Source organism: Hemitrygon akajei, chromosome 9 (assembly GCF_048418815.1).
Source record: "Hemitrygon akajei chromosome 9, sHemAka1.3, whole genome shotgun sequence".
Classification (NCBI taxonomy): domain Eukaryota; kingdom Metazoa; phylum Chordata; class Chondrichthyes; order Myliobatiformes; family Dasyatidae; genus Hemitrygon; species Hemitrygon akajei.
In genome coordinates this window covers 63870501-63894470 of record NC_133132.1, presented here as the reverse complement: position 1 = coordinate 63894470, position 23970 = coordinate 63870501, and the positions used below count along the sequence as shown (strand labels likewise).

The window sequence follows — 23970 nt, the reverse complement described above, 5'->3', positions numbered from 1 at the left end:
ATGCCCATCGTATTGTTCGGCTCGGACCCACTATATCCATGCCCATCGTATTGTTCAGCTCGGACCCACTATATCCTTGCCCATCGTATTGTTCAGCTGATGGACCCACTATATCCATGCCCATCGTATTGTTCAGCTCGGACCCACTATATCCATGCCCATCGTATTGTTCAGCTGATGGACCCACTATATCCATGCCCATCATATTGTTCAGCTCGGACCCACTATATCCATGCCCATCGTATTGTTCAGCTGATGGACCCACTATATCCATGCCCATCGTATTGTTCAGCTGATGGACCCAATATATCCATGCCCATCGTATTGTTCAGCTCGGACCCACTATATCCATGCCCATCGTATTGTTCAGCTCGGACCCACTATATCCATGCCCATCGTATTGTTCGGCTCGGACCCACTATATCCATGCCCATCGTATTGTTCAGCTCGGACCCACTATATCCATGCCCATCGTATTGTTCAGCTGATGGACCCACTATATCCATGCCCATCGTATTGTTCAGCTCGGACCCACTATATCCATGCCCATCGTATTGTTCAGCTCGGACCCACTATATCCATGCCCATCGTATTGTTCAGCTGATGGACCCACTATATCCATGCCCATCGTATTGTTCAGCTCGGACCCACTATATCCATGCCCATCGTATTGTTCAGCTGATGGACCCACTATATCCATGCCCATCGTATTGTTCAGCTCGGACCCACTATATCCATGCCCATCGTATTGTTCAGCTCGGACCCACTATATCCATGCCCATCGTATTGTTCAGCTCGGACCCACTATATCCATGCCCATCGTATTGTTCAGCTCGGACCCACTATATCCATGCCCATCGTATTGTTCAGCTCGGGCCCACTATATCCATGCCCATCGTATTGTTCGGCTCGGACCCACTATACCCATGCCCATCGTATTGTTCAGCTGATGGACCCACTATATCCATGCCCATCGTATTGTTCAGCTTGGACCCACTATATCCATGCCCATCGTATTGTTCAGCTCGGACCCACTATATCCATGCCCATAGTATTGTTCAGCTCGGACCCACTATATCCATGCCCATAGTATTGTTCAGCTCGGACCCACTATATCCATGCCCATCGTATTGTTCAGCTCGGGCCCACTATATCCATGCCCATCGTATTGTTCAGCTCGGACCCACTATATCCATGCCCATCGTATTGTTCAGCTGATGGACCCACTATATCCATGCCCATCATATTGTTCAGCTCGGACCCACTATACCCATGCCCATCGTATTGTTCAGCTCGGACCCACTATATCCATGCCCATCATATTGTTCAGCTCGGACCCACTATATCCATGCCCATCGTATTGTTCAGCTGATGGACCCACTATATCCATGCCCATCATATTGTTCAGCTCGGACCCACTATACCCATGCCCATCGTATTGTTCAGCTCGGACCCACTATATCCATGCCCATCGTATTGTTCAGCTCGGACCCACTATACCCATGCCCATCGTATTGTTCAGCTCGGACCCACTATATCCATGCCCATCGTATTGTTCAGCTCGGACCCACTATATCCATGCCCATCGTATTGTTCAGCTGATGGACCCACTATATCCATGCCCATCGTATTGTTCAGCTCTGACCCACTATATCCATGCCCATCGTATTGTTCAGCTCGGGCCCACTATATCCATGCCCATCGTATTGTTCAGCTCGGACCCACTATACCCATGCCCATCGTATTGTTCAGCTGATGGACCCACTATATCCATGCCCATCGTATTGTTCAGCTCTGGCCCACTGTATCCATGCCCATCGTATTGTTCAGCTCGGACCCACTATACCCATGCCCATCGTATTGTTCAGCTCGGACCCACTATACCCATGCCCATCGTATTGTTCAGCTCTGGCCCACTGTATCCATGCCCATCGTATTGTTCAGCTCGGACCCACTATACCCATGCCCATCGTATTGTTCAGTTGATGGACCCACTATATCCATGCCCATAGTATTGTTCAGCTCGGGCCCACTATATCCATGCCCATCGTATTGTTCAGCTCGGACCCACTATATCCATGCCCATCGTATTGTTCAGCTCGGACCCACTATACCCATGCCCATCGTATTGTTCAGTTGATGGACCCACTATATCCATGCCCATCGTATTGTTCAGCTCGGACCCACTATATCCATGCCCATCGTATTGTTCAGCTCGGACCCACTATACCCATGCCCATTGTATTGTTCAGCTCGGACCCACTATATCCATGCCCATCGTATTGTTCAGCTCGGACCCACTATATCCATGCCCATCGTATTGTTCAGCTCGGACCCACTATACCCATGCCCATCGTATTGTTCAGCTCGGACCCACTATACCCATGCCCATCGTATTGTTCAGCTCGGACCCACTATATCCATGCCCATCGTATTGTTCAGCTCGGACCCACTATATCCATGCCCATCGTATTGTTCAGCTCGGACCCACTATATCCATGCCCATCGTATTGTTCAGCTCGGACCCACTATATCCATGCCCATCGTATTGTTCAGCTCGGACCCTCTATATCCATGCCCATCGTATTGTTCAGCTCGGACCCACTATACCCATGCCCATCGTATTGTTCAGCTGATGGACCCACTATATCCATGCCCATCGTATTGTTCAGCTCGGACCCACTATATCCATGCCCATCGTATTGTTCAGCTCGGACCCTCTATATCCATGCCCATCGTATTGTTCAGCTCGGACCCACTATACCCATGCCCATCGTATTGTTCAGCTCGGACCCACTATATCCATGCCCATCGTATTGTTCAGCTCGGACCCACTATATCCATGCCCATCGTATTGTTCAGCTCGGACCCACTATACCCATGCCCATCGTATTGTTCAGCTCGGACCCACTATATCCATGCCCATCGTATTGTTCAGCTCGGACCCACTATATCCATGCCCATCGTATTGTTCAGCTCGGACCCACTATATCCATGCCCATCGTATTGTTCAGCTCGGACCCACTATATCCATGCCCATCGTATTGTTCAGCTGATGGACCCACTATACCCATGCCCATCGTATTGTTCAGCTCGGACCCACTATATCCATGCCCATCGTATTGTTCAGCTCGGACCCACTATATCCATGCCCATCGTATTGTTCAGCTCGGACCCACTATATCCATGCCCATCGTATTGTTCAGCTCGGACCCACTATATCCATGCCCATCGTATTGTTCAGCTCGGACCCTCTATATCCATGCCCATCATATTGTTCAGCTCGGACCCACTATATCCATGCCCATCATATTGTTCAGCTCGGACCCTCTATATCCATGCCCATCATATTGTTCAGCTCGGACCCACTATATCCATGCCCATCGTATTGTTCAGCTCGGACCCACTATACCCATGCCCATCGTATTGTTCAGCTGATGGACCCACTATATCCATGCCCATCGTATTGTTCAGCTGATGGACCCACTATATCCATGCCCATCGTATTGTTCAGCTGATGGACCCACTATATCCATGCCCATCGTATTGTTCAGCTCGGACCCACTATATCCATGCCCATTGTATTGTTCAGCTCGGACCCACTATATCCATGCCCATCATATTGTTCAGCTCGGACCCACTATACCCATGCCCATCGTATTGTTCAGCTCGGACCCACTATATCCATGCCCATCGTATTGTTCAGCTCTGGCCCACTGTATCCATGCCCATCGTATTGTTCAGCTCGGACCCACTATATCCATGCCCATCGTATTGTTCAGCTGATGGACCCACTATACCCATGCCCATCGTATTGTTCAGCTGATGGACCCACTATATCCATGCCCATCGTATTGTTCAGCTCGGACCCACTATATCCATGCCCATCATATTGTTCAGCTCGGACCCACTATACCCATGCCCATCGTATTGTTCAGCTCGGACCCACTATATCCATGCCCATCGTATTGTTCAGCTCTGGCCCACTGTATCCATGCCCATCGTATTGTTCAGCTCGGACCCACTATATCCATGCCCATCGTATTGTTCAGCTCGGACCCACTATATCCATGCCCATCGTATTGTTCAGCTCTGGCCCACTGTATCCATGCCCATCGTATTGTTCAGCTCGGACCCACTATATCCATGCCCATCGTATTGTTCGGCTCGGACCCACTATATCCATGCTCATCGTATTGTTCAGCTCGGACCCACTATATCCATGCCCATCGTATTGTTCAGCTCGGACCCACTATATCCATGCCCATCGTATTGTTCAGCTGATGGACCCACTATATCCATGCCCATCGTATTGTTCAGCTCGGACCCACTATATCCATGCCCATCGTATTGTTCAGCTGATGGACCCACTATATCCATGCCCATCGTATTGTTCAGCTGATGGACCCACTATATCCATGCCCATCGTATTGTTCAGCTGATGGACCCACTATATCCATGCCCATCGTATTGTTCAGCTGATGGACCCACTATACCCATGCCCATCGTATTGTTCAGCTCGGACCCACTATATCCATGCCCATCGTATTGTTCAGCTGATGGACCCACTATACCCATGCCCATCGTATTGTTCAGCTCGGACCCACTATATCCATGCCCATCGTATTGTTCGGCTCGGACCCACTATATCCATGCCCATCGTATTGTTCAGCTCGGACCCACTATATCCATGCCCATTGTATTGTTCAGCTGATGGACCCACTATATCCATGCCCATCGTATTGTTCAGCTGATGGACCCACTATACCCATGCCCATCGTATTGTTCAGCTGATGGACCCACTATATCCATGCCCATCGTATTGTTCAGCTGATGGACCCACTATATCCATGCCCATCATATTGTTCAGCTCGGACCCACTATATCCATGCCCATCATATTGTTCAGCTGATGGACCCACTATATCCATGCCCATCGTATTGTTCAGCTCGGGCCCACTATATCCATGCCCATCGTATTGTTCAGCTCGGACCCACTATACCCATGCCCATCGTATTGTTCAGCTGATGGACCCACTATATCCATGCCCATCGTATTGTTCAGCTCGGACCCACTATACCCATGCCCATCGTATTGTTCAGCTCGGACCCACTATATCCATGCCCATTGTATTGTTCAGCTGATGGACCCACTATATCCATGCCCATCGTATTGTTCAGCTGATGGACCCACTATATCCATGCCCATCGTATTGTTCAGCTGATGGACCCACTATATCCATGCCCATCGTATTGTTCAGCTGATGGACCCACTATACCCATGCCCATCGTATTGTTCAGCTCGGACCCACTATACCCATGCCCATCGTATTGTTCAGCTCGGACCCACTATATCCATGCCCATCGTATTGTTCAGCTGATGGACCCACTATATCCATGCCCATCGTATTGTTCAGCTCGGACCCACTATACCCATGCCCATCGTATTGTTCAGCTCGGACCCACTATATCCATGCCCATCGTATTGTTCAGCTCGGACCCACTATATCCATGCCCATCGTATTGTTCAGCTGATGGACCCACTATATCCATGCCCATCGTATTGTTCAGCTCGGACCCACTATATCCATGCCCATCGTATTGTTCAGCTCGGACCCACTATATCCATGCCCATCGTATTGTTCAGCTGATGGACCCACTATACCCATGCCCATCGTATTGTTCAGCTGATGGACCCACTATATCCATGCCCATCGTATTGTTCAGCTGATGGACCCACTATATCCATGCCCATCGTATTGTTCAGCTCGGACCCACTATATCCATGCCCATCGTATTGTTCAGCTCGGACCCACTATATCCATGCCCATCGTATTGTTCAGCTAATGGACCCACTATATCCATGCCCATCGTATTGTTCAGCTCGGACCCACTATACCCATGCCCATCGTATTGTTCAGCTCGGACCCACTATATCCATGCCCATCGTATTGTTCAGCTCGGACCCACTATATCCATGCCCATCGTATTGTTCAGCTGATGGACCCACTATACCCATGCCCATCGTATTGTTCAGCTCGGACCCACTATATCCATGCCCATCGTATTGTTCAGCTCGGACCCACTATATCCATGCCCATCGTATTGTTCAGCTCGGACCCACTATACCCATGCCCATCGTATTGTTCAGCTGATGGACCCACTATATCCATGCCCATCGTATTGTTCAGCTCGGACCCACTATATCCATGCCCATCGTATTGTTCAGCTCGGACCCACTATACCCATGCCCATCGTATTGTTCAGCTGATGGACCCACTATACCCATGCCCATCATATTGTTCAGCTGATAGACCCACTATACCCATGCCCATCATATTGTTCAGCTGATGGACCCACTATATCCATGCCCATCGTATTGTTCAGCTGATGGACCCACTATATCCATGCCCATCGTATTGTTCAGCTCGGACCCACTATATCCATGCCCATCGTATTGTTCAGCTCGGACCCACTATATCCATGCCCATCATATTGTTCAGCTGATGGACCCACTATATCCATGCCCATCATATTGTTCAGCTCGGACCCACTATATCCATGCCCATCATATTGTTCAGCTCGGACCCACTATATCCATGCCCATCATATTGTTCAGCTCGGACCCACTATATCCATGCCCATCGTATTGTTCAGCTCGGACCCACTATATCCATGCCCATCATATTGTTCAGCTCGGACCCACTATATCCATGCCCATCGTATTGTTCAGCTGATGGACCCAGTATACCCATGCCCATCGTATTGTTCAGCTCGGGCCCACTATATCCATGCCCATCGTATTGTTCAGCTGATGGACCTACTATATCCATGCCCATCGTATTGTTCAGCTCGGACCCACTATATCCATGCCCATCGTATTGTTCAGCTCGGACCCACTATATCCATGCCCATCGTATTGTTCAGCTTGGACCCACTATATCCATGCCCATCGTATTGTTCAGCTCGGACCCACTATATCCATGCCCATTGTATTGTTCAGCTCGGACCCACTATATCCATGCCCATCGTATTGTTCAGCTTGGACCCACTATATCCATGCCCATCGTATTGTTCAGCTCGGACCCACTGTATCCATGCCCATCGTATTGTTCAGCTTGGACCCACTATATCCATGCCCATCGTATTGTTCAGCTCGGACCCACTATATCCATGCCCATCGTATTGTTCAGCTTGGACCCACTATATCCATGCCCATCGTATTGTTCAGCTCGGACCCACTATACCCATGCCCATTGTATTGTTCAGCTCGGACCCACTATATCCATGCCCATCGTATTGTTCAGCTTGGACCCACTATATCCATGCCCATCGTATTGTTCAGCTCGGACCCACTATACCCATGCCCATCGTATTGTTCAGCTCGGACCCACTATATCCATGCCCATCGTATTGTTCAGCTGATGGACCCACTATATCCATGCCCATCGTATTGTTCAGCTCGGACCCACTATATCCATGCCCATCATATTGTTCAGCTGATGGACCCACTATATCCATGCCCATCGTATTGTTCAGCTCTGACCCACTATATCCATGCCCATCATATTGTTCAGCTGATGGACCCACTATATCCATGCCCATCGTATTGTTCAGCTCTGACCCACTATATCCATGCCCATCATATTGTTCAGCTGATGGACCCACTATATCCATGCCCATCGTATTGTTCAGCTGATGGACCCACTATATCCATGCCCATCGTATTGTTCAGCTCTGACCCACTATATCCATGCCCATCATATTGTTCAGCTGATGGACCCACTATACCCATGCCCATCGTATTGTTCAGCTGATGGACCCACTATATCCATGCCCATCGTATTGTTCAGCTCGGACCCACTATACCCATGCCCATCGTATTGTTCAGCTGATGGACCCACTATATCCATGCCCATCGTATTGTTCAGCTCGGACCCACTATATCCATGCCCATCGTATTGTTCAGCTCGGACCCACTATATCCATGCCCATCGTATTGTTCAGCTCGGACCCACTATATCCATGCCCATCGTATTGTTCAGCTGATGGACCCACTATATCCATGCCCATCGTATTGTTCAGCTCTGGCCCACTATATCCATGCCCATCCTATTGTTCAGCTGATGGACCCACTTTATCCATGCCCATCGTATTGTTCAGCTGATGGACCCACTATACCCATGCCCATCGTATTGTTCAGCTCGGACCCACTATACCCATGCCCATCGTATTGTTCAGCTCGGACCCACTATACCCATGCCCATCGTATTGTTCAGCTGATGGACCCACTATACCCATGCCCATCGTATTGTTCAGCTCGGACCCACTATACCCATGCCCATCGTATTGTTCAGCTGATGGACCCACTATATCCATGCCCATCGTATTGTTCAGCTCGGACCCACTATACCCATGCCCATCGTATTGTTCAGCTCGGACCCACTATACCCATGCCCATCGTATTGTTCAGCTGATGGACCCACTATATCCATGCCCATCGTATTGTTCAGCTCGGACCCACTATACCCATGCCCATCGTATTGTTCAGCTGATGGACCCACTATACCCATGCCCATCGTATTGTTCAGCTCGGACCCACTATACCCATGCCCATCGTATTGTTCAGCTGATGGACCCACTATATCCATGCCCATCGTATTGTTCAGCTCGGGCCCACTATATCCATGCCCATCGTATTGTTCAGCTCGGACCCACTATACCCATGCCCATCGTATTGTTCAGCTCGGACCCACTATACCCATGCCCATCGTATTGTTCAGCTCGGGCCCTCTATATCCATGCCCATCGTATTGTTCAGCTCGGACCCACTATATCCATGCCCATCGTATTGTTCAGCTCGGACCCACTATACCCATGCCCATCGTATTGTTCAGCTCGGACCCACTATACCCATGCCCATCGTATTGTTCAGCTGATGGACCCACTATATCCACGCCCATCGTATTGTTCAGCTGATGGACCCACTATATCCATGCCCATCGTATTGTTCAGCTGATGGACCCACTATACCCATGCCCATCGTATTGTTCAGCTCGGACCCACTATACCCATGCCCATCGTATTGTTCAGCTCGGGCCCACTATATCCATGCCCATCGTATTGTTCAGCTCGGACCCACTATACCCATGCCCATCGTATTGTTCAGCTCGGACCCACTATACCCATGCCCATCGTATTGTTCAGCTGATGGACCCACTATATCCATGCCCATCGTATTGTTCAGCTGATGGACCCACTATACCCATGCCCATCGTATTGTTCAGCTGATGGACCCACTATATCCATGCCCATCGTATTGTTCAGCTGATGGACCCACTATATCCATGCCCATCATATTGTTCAGCTCGGACCCACTATATCCGTGCCCATCGTATTGTTCAGCTCGGACCCACTATATCCATGCCCATCGTATTGTTCAGCTCGGACCCACTATATCCATGCCCATCGTATTGTTCAGCTCGGACCCACTATATCCATGCCCATCGTATTGTTCAGCTCGGACCCACTATATCCATGCCCATCGTATTGTTCAGCTGATGGACCCACTATATCCATGCCCATCGTATTGTTCAGCTGATGGACCCACTATATCTATGCCCATCGTATTGTTCAGCTCGTACCCACTATATCCATGCCCATCGTATTGTTCAGCTGATGGACCCACTATATCCATGCCCATCGTATTGTTCAGCTCGGACCCACTATATCCATGCCCATCGTATTGTTCAGCTCGGACCCACTATATCCATGCCCATCGTATTGTTCAGCTCGGACCCACTATATCCATGCCCATCGTATTGTTCAGCTGATGGACCCACTATATCCATGCCCATCGTATTGTTCAGCTCGGACCCACTATATCCATGCCCATCGTATTGTTCAGCTCGGACCCACTATATCCATGCCCATCGTATTGTTCAGCTCGGACCCACTATACCCATGCCCATCGTATTGTTCAGCTGATGGACCCACTATATCCATGCCCATCGTATTGTTCAGCTCGGACCCACTATATCCATGCCCATCGTATTGTTCAGCTCGGACCCACTATACCCATGCCCATCGTATTGTTCAGCTCGGACCCACTATACCCATGCCCATCGTATTGTTCAGCTCGGACCCACTATATCCATGCCCATCGTATTGTTCAGCTCGGACCCACTATATCCATGCCCATCGTATTGTTCAGCTCGGACCCACTATACCCATGCCCATCGTATTGTTCAGCTCGGACCCACTATATCCATGCCCATCGTATTGTTCAGCTCGGACCCACTATATCCATGCCCATCGTATTGTTCAGCTGATGGACCCACTATATCCATGCCCATCGTATTGTTCAGCTCTGACCCACTATATCCATGCCCATCATATTGTTCAGCTGATGGACCCACTATATCCATGCCCATCGTATTGTTCAGCTCTGACCCACTATATCCATGCCCATCATATTGTTCAGCTGATGGACCCACTATATCCATGCCCATCGTATTGTTCAGCTCGGACCCACTATATCCATGCCCATCGTATTGTTCAGCTCGGACCCACTATATCCATGCCCATCGTATTGTTCAGCTGATGGACCCACTATACCCATGCCCATCGTATTGTTCAGCTCGGACCCACTATATCCATGCCCATCGTATTGTTCAGCTCGGACCCACTATATCCATGCCCATCGTATTGTTCAGCTGATGGACCCACTATACCCATGCCCATCGTATTGTTCAGCTCGGACCCACTATATCCATGCCCATCGTATTGTTCAGCTCGGACCCACTATATCCATGCCCATCGTATTGTTCAGCTGATGGACCCACTATACCCATGCCCATCGTATTGTTCAGCTCGGACCCACTATATCCATGCCCATCGTATTGTTCAGCTCGGACCCACTATATCCATGCCCATCGTATTGTTCAGCTGATGGACCCACTATATCCATGCCCATCGTATTGTTCAGCTCGGACTCACTATATCCATGCCCATCGTATTGTTCAGCTGATGGACCCACTATATCCATGCCCATCGTATTGTTCAGCTCGGACCCACTATACCCATGCCCATCGTATTGTTCAGCTCGGGCCCGTGACCTCCTATACCTAGCTGATTCAGTTGCTCATGTTTAACATTTCTTAAATGCTGCCTGTGAATCTGCTTCCATCACTCTCTCCAGGTACTTAATTCCTCTCAGATTCTCTTACCCCCTCACCTTTCTCCAAGGTAACTCTTACTCCAATTCTAGACCAAATTTGAGTCACTGAAGGATGCTTGACCATTGTGCCAGGGCTCGAAGGCTAGTTCCTCTTACAAAGTGAAACCAAACGACAGAGGTGACAACAGGGCTTCACTCCCAGATGAGGCCAATGCCTTCTGTGCTCACTTTGACTATCAAAACATGAAGGAATCTTCACAAACTCCCACAGCCCCTGATAACCCTGTGATTTCAGTCTCTAATGCTGACATGAGACCATCCTTCGGGAGTGTGAACCCATGGAAAGCATCCAGCCCAGATGGCGTACCTGGCCAAGTACTGATCAAATAAGTGGAGTGTTCGCTGATAACTTTAACCTCTCGCTTCGGCAGTCTGAGGTACCCATTTGCTTCAATCAGCTTCAATTATACCGGTGCCTAAGGAGAAGATAGTAGCCTGACTCAATGATGATCATCAAGAAGCAATTACATCCACAGTGATGAAGTGTTTTGAGAGATGGGTGATGAAACATATCATTTCTTTCTTCCTGAGAAGCAACTTAGATCCACTCCAGTTTGCCCACTGTTACAACAGGTTCACAGCAGATGCTATTTCCATAAGACCATAAGACATAGGAGCAGAATTAGGCCATTTAGTCCATTGATTCTACTCCACCATTCAATCATGGCTGATCAAGGATCCCACTCAACCCCATAGACCTGCCAAATCATAACCAATGCAGCTGCTATCTTTTTAGCAACCTCTTTCAGAACTCTGAGATGTGGTCCATCTGGTCCATGTGATTTTTCCACCTTAAGACTTTTGAGTTTGCCTAACAATTTTTTTCCTTTGTAATAGCAATGGCACTCACTGCTGCTCCCTGACACTCACGGGCCTCTGGCACACTGCTAGTGTCTTCCACAGTGACGATTGATGCAAAGTACTTGTTAAGTTCATCCGTCATTTCTTTGTCCCCCATTACTACCTCACCAACATCATTTTTCAGTGGTCCAATATCAACTCTCACCTTCTTTATACTCTTTATATAACTGCAAAAGTTGCCTTTTGTTGCATTTTAAAAACCTTCCAATTATCCAACTTCCCACTAACTTTTACTACACTATAGCTTTTATACAATCCTTAACTTCCCTTGTCAGCCCTGCCATTTGAGTACTACTTCTGTGCAACATATCCATCCTGCACCTTGAGAATTATCCCAGAAACTTCAGCCACCTCCGCCAGTATCCCCCTCCAATTCACCTAGACAAGCTCCTCGCTCATAAATCTGTAATTCCCTTTATTCCATTGCGATACTGATACATCTGACTTGTGCTTCTGCCTCTCAAATTGCAGTATGATTTCAGTCATATTAGGATCACTGCCTCCTAAGGGTTCCTTTACCTTAACTCCTTAATAAAATTCGGATTATTACACAACCCTCAATCATAGATGGTCTTTTCCTGAGTAGGCTCAAGCACAAGCTGCTCTAAAATGCCATCTCATAGGCATTCAACAAATTACCTCTCTCACAATCTGATACCAACCCGATTTTCCCATTCCCCATGCATATCAAAGTCCCCCATTACAATTGTGATACTACCCTTATTAAATGGTCTTTCCAGCTCCCTTTGCAATCTCAACCCCACAGCTTTGGAGACCTATATATGATGTCCATAATTTTTTTTTACCCTTGCCGTTTCTTAACTTCACCCACAAAGATGTAATTCCATCTCTTACCAAGAGAGCTGCACAACATTGGCTCATTGGCTCTTCACTCAAACCTGGAAGATCTAGACAGTCCACATGCATATATCAGGATGTTTTTCATCAAGTACAGCTTGGCATTCAATACTTCCATCCCGTCAAAATTCATCAATAATTTTCAACACTTTGGCTTCAATACCTCCCTGTGCAATTGAATTCTCAGTTTCCTCAGTTGCAGACCCCATTTAGTTCAGTTTGTCAAAAGCATCTACGCAATCAGTATCAGTACAGGTACACCACAAGGATATGTGCTTAGCCCCCCACTCTGCTTGGTTTATACTTCTGACTATAAGGCACCAATGCCATGTTTAAGTTTGTCCACTGTTGTGGATGGATCATAGGTGGTGACGAATTAGCATATAGGAGAGTGATTCAAAATCTAGCTGGGTGATGCCACAACAATCTCTCACTCAATGTCAGCAAGATCAAGGAGCTGACTATTGACTTCAGGAGGAGAAAACTGGAGGTCCATGAGCCAGTCCTCATCAGGGGATCAGAGGTGGAGAGAGTCAGCATCTTGGTGTTTCCATTTCAGAGGATCTGTCCTGGCTCCAGCATGTAACTGCCATTATGAAGAAAGCCTCTATTTCTTTAGAGGTTTGCAAAGATTCAGCATGACATCTGAAACTTGACAAACCTCTATATATGTGTTCTGGAGAGTATATTGACTGGTTGCATCATAGCCTGGTATGAAATCACCAATGCGTTTGAATGGAAAAGCACATGAAAAGTAGTGGATACAGCCCGGTCCATCGTGAGTAAAGCCCTCCCCACCACTGAGCACATCTACATGGAGCACTCTCGCTTGAAAGCGATCCCTGCCAGGCCATACTGTCTTCTCGCTGCTGCCATCAGGAAGAAGGTACAAGAGCTCACAACGCACACCACCAGGTTCAGGAACAATTATTACCTTTCAACAATCAGGCTCTTGACCACTGGGGATAACTTCTCTCACCCCATCACCGAACTGTTTCCACAATCCATGCACTCACTTTCAAGGACTCTTCACCTTACGTTTGCAATACTTAGTGTTTGTTTATTTATTTATTTATTTATTTATTTATTCATTCATTCATTCATTCATTCATTCATTCATTCATTCATTTATTTATTATCTTTCTATTGTATTTGCACAGTTTGTTGTCTTTTGCACATTGCTTGTTTGTCCATCCTGTTGGGTGCAGTCTCTCATTGGTTCTATTGTGTTTCATGGATTTACTCTATATGCCTGTGAGAAAATAAATCTCCGAGGGTTGTACATGGTGACATGTATGTACTTCGATAAGAATCAGAATCAGGTTTATTATCACCAGCATGTGACATGAAATTTGTTAACTGAGCAGCACCAGTTCAATGCAATACATAATCTAGCAGAGAGAGAAAAAATAATAATAATAATAATAAATAAAATGTAATACTAAACAAGTAAATCAATTACATATATTGAATAGATTTTTTTTTATGTGCAAAAGCAGAAATACTGTATATTTAAAAAAGTGAGGTAGTGTCCAAAGCTTCAATGTCCATTCAGGAATCGGATGGCAGAGGGGAAGAAACTGTTCCTGAATCGCTGAGTGTGTGCCTTCAGGCTTCTGTATCTCCTGCCTAATGGTAACAGTGAGAAAAGGGCATGCCCTGGGTGCTGGAGGTCCTTAATAATGGACGCTGCCTTTCTGAGACACCGCTCCCTGAAGATGTCCTGGGTTCTTTGTAGGCTAGTACCCAAGATGGAGATGACTAAATTTACATCCCTCTGCAGCTTCTTTCAGTCCTGTGCAGTAGCTCCTCCATACCAGACAGTGATGTAGCCTGTCAGAATGCTCTCCACGGTACAATTAGAGAAGCTTTTGAGAGTATTTGTTGACATGCCAAATCTCTTCAAGCTTCTAATAAAGTATGGCTGCTGTCTTGCCTTCTTTATGACTACATCGATATGTTGGGACCAGGTTAGATCCTCAGAGATCTTGACACCCAGGAACTTGAAGCCGCTCACTCTGTCCACTTCTGATCCCTCTTTGAGGATTGGTATGTATTCCTTCATCTTACCCTTCCTGAAGTCCACAATTCATCTTACTGATGTTGTGCGCGGCACCATTCCACTAGTTGGCATATCTCACTCCTGTACGCCCTCTCATCACCCCCTGAGATTCTACCACCAATGGTTGTATCGTCAGCAAATTTATAGATGGTATTTAAGCTATGCCTAGCCACACAGTCATGTGTATACAGAGAGTAGAGCAGTGGGCTAAGCATACACCCCTGAGGTGTACCAGTGTTTATCTCAGCGAGGAGGAGATGTTATCACTGATCCGCACAGATTGTGATCTTCCGGCTAGGAAGTCGAGGATCTAATTGCAGAGGGAGGCCCAGGTTCTGCAACTCCTGAATCAGTATTGTGGGAAGGATGGTATTAAATGCTGAGCTATAGTCGATGAACAACGTCCTGACGTAGGTGTTTGTGTTGTCTAGGTGGTCTAAAGCCGTGTGGAGAGCCATTGAGATTGCATCTGCCGTTGACCTATTGTGGTGATAGGCAAATTGCAATGGGTCCTGGTCCTTGCTGAGGCAGAAGTTCAGTCTGGTCATGACCAACCTCTCAAAGCATTTCATCACTGTCGATGTGAGTGCTACTGGGTAATAGTCATTAAGGCAGCCCACATTATTCTTCTTAGGTACTGGTATAATTGTTACCTTTTTGAAGCAAGTGGGAACTTCTGCCCGTAGCAGTGAGAGGTTGAAAATGTCCTTGAATATTCCCACTAGTTGGTTGGCACAGGTTTTCAGATCTTACCAGGTACTCTGTCAGGACCTTCCACCTTGCGAAGGTTCACACTCTTTAAAGACAGCCTAACATCAGCCTCTGAGACAGAGATCACAGGGTCATCAGGTGCAGCAGGGATCTTCACAGCTGTAGTTGTGTTCTCCCTTTCAAAGCAGGCATAGAAGGCGTTGAGTTCATCTGGTAGTGAAGCATTGCTGCCATTCATGCTATTCGGTTTCACTTTGTAGGAAGTAATGTCTTGCAGTCCTTGCCAGAGTTGCTGTGCATCTGATATCGCCTCCAACCTCGTTTGAAATTGTCTCCTCACCCTTGAAATAGCCCTCCACATACCTGGTCATACCTGGTTTTCTGGTACAGGCCTGGGTTGCCAGACTTGAATGCTACAGATCTAGCCTTCAGCAGACGACGTACCTCCTGGTTCATCCACGGCTTTTGGTTTGGGAATGTACAGTAAGTCTTTGTCGGCACACACTCATCCACACAGATTTTAATGAAGTCGGTAACAAGTGTAGCATACTCATCCAGGTTCAAAGATGAATCCCTGAATACATCCAGTCCACTGATTCAAAGCAGGCCTGTGCTAATAAATTAACTTCGAAGGTTCCACTTCTAAGCAACTTGCACTGTTGAAAAATCATTCTCCAGATGAAGCATGTCTGCTCAGACAGTCAGTGAAACCATCCCTAAAACTACCAGAGGATTTTTCAAGTAGTTTAAAGACATTCCTTTTGTTCACTCATGGTGAATGAATGCCTCAGCTAATTGCTGCATTCATTGCCCATCCAGGTCGCCTGTGACTCCAGCTTCAATTGCTGCTGTCTGTGGGTTAAGTGATTTTGTTCAGTTGTTCCAAGATTCAGACCTGTTGATGATGGGAAAATGCTGATATATTTTCCTGTCAGACTGGGCTGGAATCTTCCTTCCCAAAGCACTGTTAAAAATATACAGCAATGTGGCAACTCCCTGGTCACATTGATAGAAAACAGGTTATTTCTGTCCGCATTCTGGTTTGGAGCCAAGTTCAAAGAAGTAAAATCAAATGTCAATGTTAGCCTCTGGTTTTTAATCAGGACTCTGAGGTATGAGTGCACTTCCATCCATGAACCCATTCCTTAACTAGCCAGTCATTAACTTGCTATCGTCTTTCTCTCTCCTTTAGGTGACCGGTATTCGCGGGTGGTGTTTGCCTCAGCTGACGGGGAGAACATGTGGCGGATGCAATCAATAAAATCCATGTGCAATCTTGACAACACCAAGGTAAGGACAGGCCACCCTTGTTATCACAAGTGTAGATTTTCCTCCTTTGAACTTCTTACATATTGCCTGGAATAGGAAGGTACAGGGGAAGATACTTTTGAGAATGGAGAGGGCAGTAAGCCTAATGATTTTCTGCCTTGTTTTGACTGATGTGAACTTTGTTGCCTGGCTTATCGCCTTGTTCTTCAAAAACACTACTTAACCTCACTTGAAACATCATTGTTTGTATCAAATGGTGGTTTGAGTCCTGCTGCTTGGAGTTCCACTTTCTAATCATGATCCTTTGAAGCCATAGGACCTAGAGCAATACAGCACAAGAACAGGCCCTTCAGCCCACAATGTTGCACCGAGCAAATTAAGCTGATGACATCATCCTGGTGAACCTCTTTTACGCCCTCTCCAACGCCTCCATACCTTCCCGTAATGGGGTGGACAGGAAGGGCTGCAGGATTTGGTTCACAAGTTGTGAAAAGCAGCATTTTGAGTAGGTAAGGACGTGGTAAAGCCTGTGGATTTTGGATCTTACAAAGGTGTCACCCTGTGTCAAAAATGCAATGAAGGACCCCGGCTGTAAGAAGAATCATAAGATTCTTGGATAAACTACAGTGCTGCATTTTATTGAGTTAGGAAGCCGTAAATCAATACACAGATGCAGACCCTCCAGCCTAACAAGTCCATGCAGACCACAGTGCCCACCCCAGCTAGTCCTAATTTACTGCGTTCAGCCCATATCCCTCTAAGACCCTCCCTTCCACGTACCTATCAAAGTGCTTCAGAATCAGAATCAAAATCAGGTTTATTATCACCGGCATGTGTCATGAATTTTTAACTCAGCAGCAGCAGTTCAATGCAATACATTATATAAAAAGATAAGTATTTCTTCTTAAATGATGCTACTGTACCAGCTCAGTCACTACTTCTGGCAGCTCGTTTCATATATCACTACCACTTGTATTGATAAAATTGTCCCTTAGATCCCTTTTAAATCTTTCCCCCTCACTAAATCTGTGCCCCCTAGCTTTGGTCTCCCACACCATAGGGAAAAGACTGTTATTATCTACCTTATCTATGCATCTCATAATTTTAATCATTTTCATACGTTTCAAGAAATAAAGATCTAGCTGCCCAGCATCTCCCAATAACCAGTGTGCGACTGATGAAGGCCAGCATTCTGAATGTCTTTTTCACTACTTTCTCCTCTTTTAACAAACTATGCTCATACTCCTGGGTCCCTCTGTTTCATTACACCTGCTCTGGCAGAGGATCTGAAAGAGTTGTTCTATTTAGTCCAAACTACACCCCCCCTCCCCCCCCCGCCCCATCACCGTGGTCCTGAGGGTCTATCAGTTTACCAGTGAACCTGCATGATGGAAGAGGGGAGAAGAGAGGATGATCGGACGAGGAGGGGTCCTTGATACATTGCCTGCTTTCTTGAGGCAGCGGAAGTAGTCAGCAGAGGGGAGGCTGGTTTGCCTGTTGTGAGGAGAGACTGAATAGGCTATGTTTGTTTTCCTTGAAGCTGCAACTCTGTACAGTTTCTTGTGGCTGTAGGCTGAGCAGTTGTCATACCAAGCTGTGATACATCCAGATACGATCCTTTCTGTGGTGGATCTGTAAAAAAAATAAATAATCAAAGATGTGCCAAATTTCCTTAGCCTTCATAGAAATACTGCTTTGGGAGATTTATTGATGAACAAATGTGATGTGTTAATCTCCCAGTTTATGACCAGTGTATACAGCTGACTCTGACTATGTGTTATACCATTGCAGATCCGATCACACTTTCAATTTGGGGACCTCTGCCAGAGAGCGTCAGCTGCCTCCTGCTGCCCCAGCTGGACACTGGGCAACTACATCGCCATCCTCAACAATCGTTCCTCATGTCAGAAAATCACTGAGCGGGACGTGGCCCATACCCTGAAGCTGCTCCGCTCCTGTGTCAAGTATTACCACAACGGGACGTTGGGGCCCGACTGCTGGGACATGACCACCCGGCGCAAAGATCAGCTCAAATGCACATCCGTGCCCCGCAAGTGCACCAAGTACAATGCAGTCTACCAGATCCTCCACTACCTGGTGGACAAGGACTTCCTCAGCCCCCAAACTCTGGACTACGTGATTCCGGCGTTGAAGTACAGCATGCTGTTCATCCCCACCGAGAAGGGGAAGAGCATGATGGACATTTATTTGGACAACTTCGAGAACTGGAATTGCTCGGATGGTATCACCACCATTGCGGGCATCGAGTTTGGGATCAAGCACAACTTGTTCCAGGACTACCTTCTGATGGATACAGTGTATCCTGCCATAGCCATTGTGATTGTCCTCCTGATCATGTGCATCTACACCAGGTCTATGTTCATCACCCTGATGACCATGTTTGCCATCATCAGTTCCCTCATTGTTTCCTACTTCCTCTACCGGATAGTCTTTGGCTTCAAGTTCTTCCCCTTCATGAACCTCACTGCCCTGATCATCCTAGTGGGGATTGGGGCCGACGATGCCTTTGTCCTGTGCGATGTGTGGAACCACACTAAGTTCGACAAGCCCCAGGCGGAGCTGGTGGAGACCATGAGCATCACCCTCAACCACGCTGCCCTCTCCATGTTTGTCACCAGCTTTACCACCGCCGCTGCCTTCTACGCCAACTACGTCAGCAACATCACTGCCATCCGGTGCTTTGGGGTATACGCTGGCACTGCCATCCTGGTCAACTACGTGCTGATGGTGACCTGGCTGCCAGCAGTGGTGGTGCTGCATGAGCGCTACCTGCTGCACCTGTTCCAGTGTGGGGACGGGCGGGCGCGGTACCACGGCTGGCCCGCCCAGCTGCACCACCGGCTCCACCGCCTCCTGCAGGCCGCCTCCCACACCTCCCATGTCTTCTTTGAGAAGGTACTACCGTGCATCGTCATCAAGTTCCGCTACATCTGGCTGTGCTGGTTCCTGGCGCTCACAGTGGGCGGCGCGTACATCGTCTGCGTTGACCCCAAGATGAAGCTGCCCTCGCTGGAGCTCTCCGAGTTCCAAGTCTTCCGGTCATCCCACCCCTTCGAGCGCTACGACGCCGAGTTCCGCCGCCTCTTCGTCTTCGAGCGGGTCCACCACGGCGAGGAGCTGCACATGCCTATCACCCTGGTGTGGGGCGTCTTGCCAGTGGACACCGGCGACCCCCTCAACCCACACAACAAGGGACGGCTGGTGCTGGACTCCACCTTCAATGTGGCCAGCCCGGCCTCCCAGCTGTGGCTGCTGCACTTCTGCCAGCAGCTGAGGAACCAAACCTTCTACCGGCAGAGCGAGGAGCAGGACTTCACCAGCTGCTTTGTGGAGACCTTCCGGCAGTGGATGGAGAACCAGGACTGTGAGGAGCCCAGCCTCTACCCCTGCTGCAGCCAGTCCACCTTCCCCTACAAGCAGGAGGTCTTTGAGCTGTGCATCAAGCGGGCCATAATGGAGCTCGAGCGCAGCACAGGCTACCACCTGGACAGCAAGACCCCCGGCCCCCGTTTCGACATCAACGACACCATCCGGGCTGTGGTGCTGGAGTTCCAGAGCACCTACCTCTTCACCCTGGCCTACGAGAAGATGAGCCGCTTCTTTGCCGAGGTGGACGCCTGGGTGTCGGAGGAGCTGAGAGGAGCCCCCGCTGGACTCAGCCAGGGCTGGTTTGTCAGCGGCCTGGAGTTTTTCGACCTGCAGGACAGCCTGTCTGACGGCACCCTGGTAGCCATGGGGCTGTCAGTGGCCGTGGCCTTCGGTGTCATGCTGCTTACCACACGCAACCTGGTGATCAGCCTCTACGCCATCGCCTCCATTGCCGGCACCATCTTCGTCACCGTTGGCTCCCTGGTGCTGCTGGGATGGGAGCTCAACGTGCTGGAGTCAGTTACCATCTCGGTTGCTGTGGGTCTGGCCGTCGACTTTGCCGTACACTATGGGGTGGCCTACCGGCTGGCCCCTGAAGCCGATCGTGAGGGCAAGGTGGTCTTTTCGCTCAGCCGTATGGGTTCAGCGATCGCCATGGCTGCGCTGACCAGCTTTGTAGCAGGGGCCATGATGATGCCCTCCACTGTGCTGGCCTACACCCAGCTAGGCACCTTCATGATGCTTATCATGTGCGTCAGCTGGGGCTTTGCCACCTTCTTCTTCCAGTGCCTGTGCCGCTGCCTGGGGCCACAGGGCTCCTGCGGGCAGATACCCCTGCCCCGCCGGCGGAGCCTGCCCCCCTCCACCCCCCACCACACCACACCCAGTGGGGGGCCCCGGCCCGAGGGCTTTGAGCTGGAGCCGCTGGCTGGGGGACCCAAGGGTGTCGGGATGTCTGACCCCTGGCTCTTCAATGGGAGCCGGGCACCTGCCTACCAGCCTGCCACCCCTCCTCCTGCCACTGGGACTGAGCAGCCCTCCGGGGTACTCGGGGGAGAAGGGCGGAGAGCATAACCACATCAACCCCCATTAAAGACCTGCAGGGGAACTACGGACACAACCAGTGGGATCTTGGGGGCCAGTGATCCAACCCAGGGACAACTGGGGCCAGTGCACACTCTCCAACCAGTGGCACCTAAGGAGCCAGTGGACCCTCCCAACTCAGGAACAACTGGATCCAGTGGACCTTCCCTTGGCCCGGGGGTAACTGGATCCAGTGAAGCCTCTCCAAGCCCAGTGGCCAGTGGAGAAGTGTGTAGACAGTCCTGCAGACTGTCTCCATTCCTGGGAGCCTCTGTGCCCCTCCCAGGGCCGTGGAGAAGTGTGCATGTTAAAGCTGACTGACAGAGCTCCTCCTGGACCTCCTATTGGCCCCAGCCTCCACTTCCAGCCCCTTGTGAAGGCAATTCCTCAGGACAGCACGAACCAAAACCCAGGCATCTCCCCCTGCAGAGACTGGCAGGGCCCTGGTGAACAGACTGCCCCTTGCAGTTGCTCGCCCAGCTGAAGCAGGCTGTGGATGACCACAGTCAGTCCTCAGGATGCGGGGAGGTGTCCCGGTGACTGATCTCCCTCTGTCACCATAGCAAAGTGCAATTGTGTCCACATCACTCTTCCAAAGGCTAACAGAACCCATGTCCACTCTCATATCCCATCTAAACCGCGAGCTCCCCGTGAACAATGCTGGGGAGCTTGAACTCGAGGCAGAAGCACATCGAAGGAGTGGGGTGGGATGGTATCAAGGCAAAAAAAATCCAGCTATTAAAGGACATGTGGGTCGGAGATGGTGCCACGATAAAGGTATCTCTTTGTGTTTTTCCCAACTTATTTTCTCCCACTTTATAACCAACAACCCCACCACCAGCCCCACCATCATCATTCATTAGTCTCAGTGTCCTTCAGCAGTTTTTCCGCATCCGGCTGTTTTCGCCCTACCTCTGTTAGTGAGGAGACTGGGATCTGATGTCACTTACCTCACACCGAGAGGCAGAAGTGAGGGTTGTCCATGGTGTTGCTCCACCACTCGACAGCTGGCTCTCCACCTCAATGGCAGATTACCTCTTCCCAACCCCTTGGGGACCTTGGAAGTAGGAATTCCAGCTGAGCTTCTCATCTTGGTTTTCCCCCAGCACTTGGAGATGGTCCTAGTGTCACATCTATTATATTTGTTCAATCTTTGCACCCATCTCTACCCCCCCCCACCCCACCCAGTCTGGGTGGGAGACAGGACTGAACTCTCACCATCAGTTTCCCTGTCCTTTCTCCACCACCAGACCGTGCACCATAGGTAATCCATCATGGCCCATCGGATAATCAGTCCCTACTCACTGTCTTCCCTTGACCAGGTGCAGTCTGGTGCTAAGAGGAAGGTTTCACACCTTGTTTGTGAATCATCTATAGAATGACATTCATAGAGCAGGTGAAGGTTTCATTGTCCATCTTTCCTCCCTCCACCTCTTCCAGCTTCTTGCAGTGCAAAAGCTGGTATCAATGTGACTCTCCGCACCTGTCATCTGGAGCTCTGGGTGGCTTCTGTCTTACAGTGGAGGAACTCTGCAGCGGACTGTGTCCTCAAGCATCGATCAATCCTGTCCAACATCAGGGCACTCATTTATCAATACTCAGTCCAATTTATTCATTTGACCATCTGATTATTAACACCTAACATCAAGTCTTTGATCATGGCACCATTCTCTCAGCTCCCAACCATAGAACAGCTCAAGTCGACCAAACCTTTCACTGCATCAACACTACCTTCCCCTCCTCTCTCTACCATCATCTTGCCAGTTGCATCAGATTTAACTGTGACCATGTCACATTTTTACACATAGACTTTTGTACACAAACTGGGATCAACTCCTGATGATCAGACCTCTGAACCAGTGTGCCGTCCTGTTCCCCTTTTCATTTTATTCTTCTTGACCTGAGTTGAGTATTGGGAGAATAATTTAATACTTGCATTCTTAATGTATGCTTTATGCTATTTAAAAAAAATTATGACAGCTATTAAACAAAATATTCCTATTTGACAAGTATGCGTTGTGCAAAGTGCAATGAATTTATTCAAACACATTCTACTGGGATTTCACTCTTGATGAATTGATTTACTATTGTCACACGTATAGTGGTAGAGTGACAAAGCTGTCTTGGATCTGGCCTGTCCAGATCATTTCCTTACATTGAGCTTGTTCACGCAAAAACAATAAAGAAAGCAGAAGAAGGAAGCGCAATGCAAGCTGACAATAAGGTGAAAGGTAAAGATGAATTATACTGGAGGTCACCATATCATAGCTGGAGAGCACTCAATAGTCTTCCAACAACAAAACAAAAGCTGTTCTTGAGCCTGGAGGTATGTGCTCTCAGATTTTGTGTCTTCTACCTAATGTGAGAAGGGAGAATGGAGAATGGCCTGTGTGGTCCTTGATTATGTTAGCTGCCTACCTGAGGCAGTGAGGAGTATAGACAGAGTTTTCTCGGAGGGGAGGCTGAGGGTGGGACGTCAATCTCTAGAATTCTCTATG

At 48.6% G+C, this 23970-nt stretch overlaps 1 protein-coding gene across 17 annotated transcripts in view; it reads left to right on the top strand.

Annotated features, from left to right (window-relative positions):
- Positions 1–23484, top strand: part of disp1 (dispatched homolog 1 (Drosophila)) — a 513892-nt gene extending 490408 nt beyond the window's left edge. For all 17 annotated transcript variants that reach the window (XM_073056151.1, XM_073056144.1, XM_073056139.1 and 14 more), the window contains 2 exons: positions 16923–17020; positions 18791–23484. In XM_073056151.1, the coding sequence (XP_072912252.1) occupies positions 16923–17020; positions 18791–21463 (2771 nt within the window). In that variant the 3' untranslated portion in view covers positions 21464–23484. The remainder of the gene's footprint in view (positions 1–16922; positions 17021–18790) is intronic.
- Positions 23485–23970: the final 486 nt, after the last annotated feature.